The sequence below is a fragment of the Amborella trichopoda genome, chromosome 11, assembly GCF_054954075.1.
Source record: "Amborella trichopoda isolate Santa Cruz 75 chromosome 11, AtrichopodaSantaCruz75HAP2 v2.0, whole genome shotgun sequence".
NCBI classification, from domain to species: Eukaryota; Viridiplantae; Streptophyta; class Magnoliopsida; order Amborellales; family Amborellaceae; genus Amborella; species Amborella trichopoda.
In genome coordinates this window covers 45266970-45275771 of record NC_142346.1, presented here as the reverse complement: position 1 = coordinate 45275771, position 8802 = coordinate 45266970, and the positions used below count along the sequence as shown (strand labels likewise).

At 32.9% G+C, this 8802-nt stretch overlaps 1 protein-coding gene and 1 long non-coding RNA gene across 3 annotated transcripts; both read right to left on the bottom strand.

Annotated features, from left to right (window-relative positions):
• Positions 1-451: 451 nt before the first annotated feature.
• On the bottom strand, positions 452-5456 carry AMK2 (adenosine monophosphate kinase). Of its 2 annotated transcripts, none has more exons than XM_088850909.1 (7): positions 5150-5456; positions 3675-3770; positions 1781-2730; positions 1531-1665; positions 1124-1270; positions 963-1037; positions 452-874 (listed from the first exon to the last, which is right to left on the bottom strand). In XM_088850909.1, the coding sequence occupies exons 3-7, from the start codon at positions 1820-1822 to the stop codon at positions 755-757; spliced, it is 519 nt and encodes a 172-aa protein (XP_088707035.1). In that variant the 5' UTR covers positions 1823-2730; positions 3675-3770; positions 5150-5456; the 3' UTR covers positions 452-754. The 2 variants fall into 2 exon arrangements, with proteins under 2 accessions (XP_088707035.1, XP_006858557.2); XM_006858495.4 differs by having other exon boundaries at positions 1781-1909.
• A 2408-nt stretch (positions 5457-7864) lies between these two features.
• On the bottom strand, positions 7865-8670 carry LOC148779947 (uncharacterized). The gene is made up of 3 exons (XR_016043655.1): positions 8546-8670; positions 8043-8344; positions 7865-7951 (listed from the first exon to the last, which is right to left on the bottom strand). It is a non-coding gene; the product is annotated as an uncharacterized LOC148779947 (long non-coding RNA).
• Between the last annotated feature and the right edge of the window lie 132 nt (positions 8671-8802).

Below are 8802 nucleotides of genomic sequence, written 5' to 3'. Positions count from 1 at the left end.
TTAATAGTAAATTTACCTATTTAAATAATTTTTTAATGAAAAAATAACGATTGTTTTGATAAATACACCATTCACATCCCCTTCTAACTTGAACTTTTGTATTTTGAGGGGTTGTTAACTCTAGACAAATCCTCTATATATATATATATATATATATAACTTGCATCTACATTAAAATAGATAAATCCAAATCAATGTCTTTTTTTTAAATAGACAAATCTAATAAAAATATCAAAAAAATAATTCATAAAAATTAAATAAATCGAAATATCATTGAAATTATTAAAGGTACTTTGATCAATTCAATTTTTACGAATTATTTTTTTTAATATTTCTATTAGGTGCACCTTGATGATGAAAAGAGTGGACTCGAATTTCATGTGATACAGGTTTGTAAAAAAAAAAAGCTTTCAAATATAAAATACAGTCATAACCATCAGATTAGTCCAGATTCAATTTGGATCGTTGGGTTTATATTATTCCATCAGCTCATAAGCTGAATGGACTGGACAGACAATGGATGGCAAGTCAATTGTCGTGATGAATTAACACAGGCAAAATGCAAGTGACATTTCAAACTACACAACTATTTCAATCTATAGTGAACAACAACACTATAGTTAACTCACAAGGGATAATTGGATATATTTTCCTGCAGCTGAAAAATTACTCTCATCCTCCCTCCCTTCCTCAAAGGGAGACAAAGATATGCCTTCAAATCACATCCGAACTGCTATGCTACAATGTTGGATCTTCACTGTGTCACACTGGTCGCCATGGCAGCTGAAATGGGCTTGGCTTTGCTCTCAAGAACTACACTTAGCGCAGCATCAATATCCGCAAACACAGTCTCTTTTGGAAGATCCCCCTTCACCTGCAATCAGAAATACTAGTATTGGCTCTCTCTCTCAAATTATTTCTGTCAATACACAATGCAGAGAAAAGGATTCCCAATAGCTTGCCTTGATTATGACTTCTTCATATATGGAAAGTACAGCTTCCACATTCTGATGATGGGTCTTCAACCGCAACTTTACCTACATGAACCAAATAAATGAATAAATGAACATTTTCTAGCATAGAAAAGCATGACAAAGAAGGAAAACTGAGGTTGTAGCCTAACCTTTTCTTCAGTATCATCGAAGCGTTGAGTAAGCCTATTAGCTATTTCTTGAGTCTCGGGAGGAGAATACTTCAAATGGTAGATCTTTCCAGTAACAGGGTCAAGCCTTCTGCCAATAACTCTCTCAACGAGAATCTCATCAGGGACCTGCAAAAACAACCCATCGTTAAGACACTGATTTCCTTTCAAATCTTTTAACGAGAAAATAGTTTCTCATTGAGTCTCATGGTATTTGACAAATAAACAAAACAAACAAAATAAATAGACAATGAAATTTGCATAGTTCCATCTGTTTAAGATAGGGATATCATTTATCTCTGGAAGGCTTAAAATGTCTCTAAATCAAGAACACTAGTTTTTCTGGAGGACTACTAAAGTCTATTTTCAAAAACAGCTCATATACTTACATCCAACAGAATGAAAAGATCGGGCCGGATTTGCAGGTTTTCCAAGGCTGTTGCTTGAGATAAGCTCCTCGGATATCCATCCAAAAGCCAGCCCTTCTCTTGGGCATCCTGCTGCAATAGGCGCTCCTTCACCATCTGGAAATCCAGGACCAAGTATGAGTAATGTACAACTATTAAATAATGACCCATAGTTATAGTCAACATGCCCACCTTGATCCCAATTGAAGAGTGGGGGGGGGGGAAACCTTACTGTGACAACTATTTCATCAGGAACCAGCATGCCTTTCTCCATGTATTCTTTTGCTTTCTTTCCATTTGCTGTTCCTTGAGCAACCTCTGCCCTCAATAGATCTCCAGCAGCAATGTGCACCAATCCATACTGCACAAGATTCACATTTTTCAATCTGCTTAAACGATGAGTAATTATTAAGGTGAAGGATTATGTATGAAAATTCGAAGTGACATTTACAAAAAAGTAAATACATAGTTCTTCAGTTTACAATAATCTTAGATAACAATGTAATGACATTACAAAATAAATATAAGGAAGCATCCAAAAAACCAAAAAACATTTAGAATATTTGATGTACAGGCGCTACAGGATGCTAGAGTGAGTATTACAAATGTCACTATTACTGTATAGTTTTTTCTAACATGCGTATCAACATAACCAATTTCATCCAATACTGTACAATTTCTAATATGCGAATCAACATAGGAATCTTTTTTCTATCATAAAGTACACAAATTTTAATGGACTATGGAAAAGCATTAGTCTTAGTACATTAGGTCATCATCATCCATCATGTACTGCTCTTTTTCTCTTATTGATAACATATCATTAACAGATAAGGAGAGGCCAACAGATTTAAAATGGCATATATGCCCACATACCCATCACATTCTGTTGAAAACCGAAGTCATCTGAAGCAGAGGTTGCTCCCATAGGAAAGAAGGCAAAAAGGACAAAAAAAAAAAAAAAAAAAAAAAAAAAAAAAAAAGGGAAAAGACATAGACATGATATAAAACACTAATATTTGACAACGTTCTCACAAACTTTTTCGAAGTATCCAAGGGGATGAAGGATCAGAACCATCCAACTTGTACAGATAAATTACTTTTTGTGAAATATCTCACAACTCTTTCCCACCACTTAGCAATTTCTTTGAAATGCCGAATATTTGGCACACAAAATATGACCTGCATTTGAAGATAAACAAAACATTCAAGACGTAGAAGCACGCATTCATTACACATTCTGCATTTCATAGATAAGCATATTGGAAAGTATGCTATAGTCTAATGGCCAAAATATATTGTCCATCAAACACCTTCCTCTCAAACGATGGACCTGATAGTTTGTGCAATATCAGTCAACCACAGACCCCTAATTCCAGATTTTAATCCTCCACTAACGCTGAGAAATTCCACGTATTCTGAGTACTTTAATATGGAAAATGGGATTGATCTCTTTGAAAAACTGTGATATACGACAGCCAAAAAAAAACCACAACACAAGATAACTTCATAAGAAAGTGGGATCTCATAATGATCTATCACAGCATCTAGATATATTCAGCATGTTAGGCGGTGATATAACCTCTATATTTAGTTCATGCTGATTAAAACTAAGTGCCTGCTTGTTAATGCATCATAGTAATCTTATTGAAGGCTACACAGACTGCCTTTTTGAGAGTTATGTGCACAAAACATGGTGATGGTCACACTCATGCATCTCAACATCTTCTTTTTGTTGAGGAAAAAGATGCATCTTAACTTTAATGAACTTATCAATAGATAGAGGACTTCCGGGAAGAAACACATCCTAAATGGAGGTGAAATTCCTCTTCAATTTCGAAGAAAAGTCTGATCAGAGAATTTCTCTTCAGGGTTCTAGATCTTTTCGGATCATCTTGGGGTTTCAGCCCATTGGTTTTGATTCTCCTTATTTTCCTTGTGATTTTATCATAACATTATTTTCCTTGTTTGGTTTAAGGACACATTCGTAAGGCCATTCCTAAAACGATTTCAAAAAGTAATTTTGTTTTGTTTTTTATTTTGAGAGAATTAAAAAGTAATTTTGTTCTCATTATTTTTCTGCATTTGTGACAATGAAATGAAGTAAAATAAGCACTCAAACTTACTTTCTTTGTGATTAGCTCACATTGTGTTCCTTTTCCTGATGCTGGAGCTCCAGCAATCATAATCTTCAGAGGCTCTGACTTTTGCACCGCCATAATCTGATCATACAAAAACCACAAAAATTAGTGATATCAAAGCTTTGAAACTTAGAACCTGCAGTCTTCGCAAGCTAAAATCCTTAGAATAAATATGATGTTGATGACAATGATGATCTTAACAAGCACATAGGTTCCACAAAACGTTCAAAACCCATGAAAATCCAAAACCATGATCTGAACAAGGGTAAAAGAGATCCATAAATGTAGTATAAAATCAGATTACAGCAAACAACCACCATAACAAGAACTCTGAATAAAATAATCTGTACATTTCAGAGACTTATCAGGTGTGAGAAGAGTTGACAATTATCAGCATCATTACCATGAGAAAGGTATAAGAAGCCATATCTAATCTCCCAGATCATTACCTTTATAGGGTAACTCAAATACTATTAGACTATAGCCAAAGGCCAACTTCACCTGTTACAAAGTTATTGATCATCCGCATAAATCTTTTTGGTTATTTTCCTTATTTATTCTTCCCTCCTGGTTGCATCACTAGTTTCTTTATATCTAAACGTAGAACTTCTCTTTCCATGTAATGCAAAACTTGACGTTTTTCTAGATGGTTGTGTTTGATAATCGGTTATGAGAAACTGGCCATAAAAACTCCAATGACCCAACTGAGACCATTCCAACTTCCTCTTTTGGCCTATTAGATTGATTCTTTCAGTAACCATAACAAATACATTCAGCAATAGGATTTTGACCGACCCCGAAAATGCACTTGTCAGTTATCATCGATTACTTCTTTTTTAGAATGATTGCAATGATCCCATGATTAATAGGAGCCCATGCAATGTTCAAAACTCAACCACCCTGAACAGAATCAATCTCAACTCTTTTTATTAAAAAACGTATGGCTTGGAAAACTCAGAATAAGGAACATAACCTTAAATTTCACAATTTATCACTGAGAAAATACATAAAATTCCAGCAATGGAGGAAAGTCTCAATTTTTCCTCGCTCATTAATTAAATTTCAGCTACGAGAAACCCGTGTGAATTACGAAATTCGAACAAAATCATGCAGAAAATTTCAAATTCCAGTTTTTTTGATGAATTGGGTCTTCTTTTCTGATTGATACAGATAATTCAGTAAGTATAACAAATAAATTCAAGTCATATTACAAATTCCAACAACCCAATAAATAAAAACCCCAATTATCCAATATTAAGTGCTAATGTCAATAAGCAACTAGCGAATGATTACTTAAAAACAATTCTCCATAATTAAGCGCTGATCCCAACAACATATAATACTTTAATCCAAACCACACAAAAATGAAGACTTTTCTTTGCTTTTTTTCATATATGTATCAGAACTCGAACCTAAAAACCAGCAGCAGTTAATGGAACCGTTTAATTCAAACTACTCACTGGAACCAACTGAACACCACATTTCCAAGCTCTGCCATGGTGATTCCCTCGAATTACAAACAGATCAAGATTCATAGAAACCCCCTTTAATTGAAAATCCGAAGCTGTCTTTGGAGAAACTAAGCAAACACTTTTACATGGCGAAATTGCAGAAGAAAAAGAAGAAGGATACTGCGATTTTGGTGACAAATAGACATTGCTGAGAGAAGCCATTGCCCCGAGTTCAGAAAGCATAGCCCTAGAATCAGAACCAGAAGAAATGGTGAAGAAGAGTAGAGAGAGAGAGAGAGTAGACAGGTTTTGTTCCTGCGAAGAGGAGAGTGAGCTTCAATTGAGCGACGGATGGACGATGTCCTCAGAAAAATGACTTAAATACCCTTAATTTCTGTTCCAAATATCAACCGTTTGGTTGGTCGTTGTTGAAATTTACAAAAGATTCCAATGCGTTTGATTCCTACGGATGGCGACAAATTTGAGGAATCCACTTTCGGATTGTCGACGGAGAGAACATTTATTTTATTTTTTACCAATTAATTTTGTCCCTTGAATTTTGAAATGAAAAGCGGTCGTAAGATTGGGATTGAATACATATATCAATTTTGTGAAGTTGCTCCCACATCATTGTGTAACAAATTTTAGATATTTATATATCATTATTTTGTAATACAATATTTTTAATAAAAATAAATTTTTTTTTTTTTTAAGATGTAGTTTGTTTAGAGCGGAGGTTCTAAACAATCAAAATATAGCACACCTTGAAATAGTATCGAGAAATATGGTTTCAATATTGAAATTTTTTGTGATAGCCTTAAAATATATTTTCATCGTTAATTATAAATTTTAAAACTTCAAAAGTAGTGTAGATCAAGTAGATTTATGAAAACTTGAAAATTAACGATCAAAAAATATATTACGAGATGCGCTACTTCAAAAACTTGAAATTCATTTTCTTCTCACGTCCATGCATCTTGAGGTCGTGATGATCTGTTTGAGGATTTAGGCATCAAAACAACCTCTTTTTGTGCTCGATTTTGATTGTTTAGAGCCTCATAATAATATAAACTTTTTGCTTTTGGTTATTAGGAATGATAGAATATGTATTTCTATAGGAACCTAATGGCATTTAATATTTTATTTGGTATTTGGGTGATGCTACAACCTATATAGATGATGTCATAGTCCCATATAATTAATAATAAAAAAATACATATAATGAGATCATTTACTTTTAGTACAAAGATGTCACTATTTTTACAACCATCCGCTGTGAATTTTAATAGCTTGGGTGTGTCTCAAAATTTGAAAATTTTTCTTTAAAAGTTTAAGCTTAGTCAGTAGAATAAATGCAAACATCTAATTACATATTCAATAGTCAAGATCAATTGTGACCATCTTGTACCAAAGATAAATAGTCACATTATATATTTATCCTTAATAAAATCTCTTCTTTCTATCATGAATTTATACTTTGCTTCTAAATAATTACTTAAAGGACACAGTTTCTATGCGGCCAGCCGGCATATTGTAGAAATATGGGTTTGGTAATAAATATATTTTTAAATATAATTTGATTTTAATTTTTAGAGAATATATAATCTTTAACTTGATGATCATGAATATAAAAATAATAATAATTAAAACTAGAAATAATAATTATATTTAAAAAACTTTTGGACTATTAGTTATAATTGCTTTTAGATAGACCACCTATTTGCATCTATCTTTAAGATGGATGCTTTATATCTCTCGACCGCAAATTGTAGAAATGCAGTTTAGCCCACATAAAATAATTTTCCTTACTTATAACACTTCTAGACGAAAATGTTACTATATGATGAAGGAAGGGTATTGAATGTCCAAAAATATTGAGCACATTAATAAAATACTCATATGTATGAACACCTCAACATAACTGTTCATAGATTAGCAACACTTGTATTTGTTTTTTAGTTTCAAAATTTATTATCGACATTGAAAACTAATTTAGGAGTCATCATAAAGATTTTTGAAGTGTTGAATTTTGTTATTGAAAGTTCTTTCCAAGTGAGGATTGAGAAAACCTCCTTATATATATATATATATATATATATATATATATATATATATATATATATATATATATATATATATATATATATATATATATATATATATGAAAAATTACGGAAGAAAAATGATCTTATAGGACCCTCCCCCACCTATGTGTGTAGGACTCCAAAGGATCACCATTAAATTTGGTACGGATATATAAAAAACCAAGTCCTACACCCATGTGATAACTTTTTTAGAGATCCGTACCAACTTTAATGGTGATCCTTTGGGGTCCTACACACATGGGTGGGGAAGGGTCCTATATCATCATTACTCAGTACATAAATATTTGTTTTAGTTATATTATTATCAAAATACCAAATACTTTCCATTATTACTGATATGCCCGGTTTTTTGGATTTCATGACAATTTTTTAAAAAAAGATGAAATTATCATTTTCAATTTTTCAAAAATCAAAATCAATCCAATTCCAGTTTTTAAAAAACGAATAATTTTTTTCTCTCTTGTGGGTCCTCTGGGTATTCTCTCTACCTCTCTCTCTACATTACAGAGAGATTTCGAACAAGAACCGCAGACAATAAGAATAGCATAGAGATTTCGAACAAGGCCCACAGACAATAAGAATAAGGAAGATTGAAAACCAAAAGTTCTATCTCTCGCACTATACCATTATTGGACTCTTGAACCAAGAAGAAGATTTATCTCTGTCGCTCAACCCCCTATCTGTTCATTAGCAATCCCTCTTCTTCCTATCATTACCCACAGAGAAGGTCAAAAACAAAAAAAAAAAGCAGTCTAGGGAGAGAAAATACATAAAAATAGATAATTCTATACTTGAACCTGAAGCAAGGCACATGCTCCACCCTTTACACAAGCGCCCGTTCCTCTGTCACGCCACCTCTTCTTTTTCTCTGCCTCTGATATCCCCACCCATTCTTAGGTACTTTTGATCATGCTTTTTTTTGGTGATAGAAAACTCTGGCTCACTTGCCATGGAAATTGAAGAAGAAAGAGTACATGAAATTGGGGAGGTCATGCATTTGCTAGGTCTTTGATTCTCTGATCATGATAATTTTAGAAAGAATGCATCAAAGATGAAGCTTCTAAAGTTGCATACAACTCTTCTTGGTTGATCATTTAAACTGCACGAACAATAAATGAAGGGAAGAACTTCCAGAATTACAAAAATTTATAGTTCTCTGGTTTGATCGACACTACATAATTTAGGAAAAGTTTTAAAGCCCCAGATATGAGATCTTGGAAATCACATAAAAAAAATGGAAATCAAACTTCCAAGGTTGCTGAAATCTCTTGTTATCTGATGATGGTGTAGAGGGACATACCTCACCATTACAATATCACCTACGAGAGGAATCGGCGAATGCTTTCAACAAAATACTGATAAGAATCTCGATACTACAAACTCTCCAATTGTTGGAATGATTGAAAATGAGTAGAGCAAAAAGCTAAGGGAAATTTAAAATACACGGAGGACTCAAAAAAGAGAAAATTTTAAATTTTTGATTTTTTAAAAATTGAATTGGCCGTATATTAGTTTTTAAAAAACTGAAAATAATTATTTTATTATTATTATTATTAT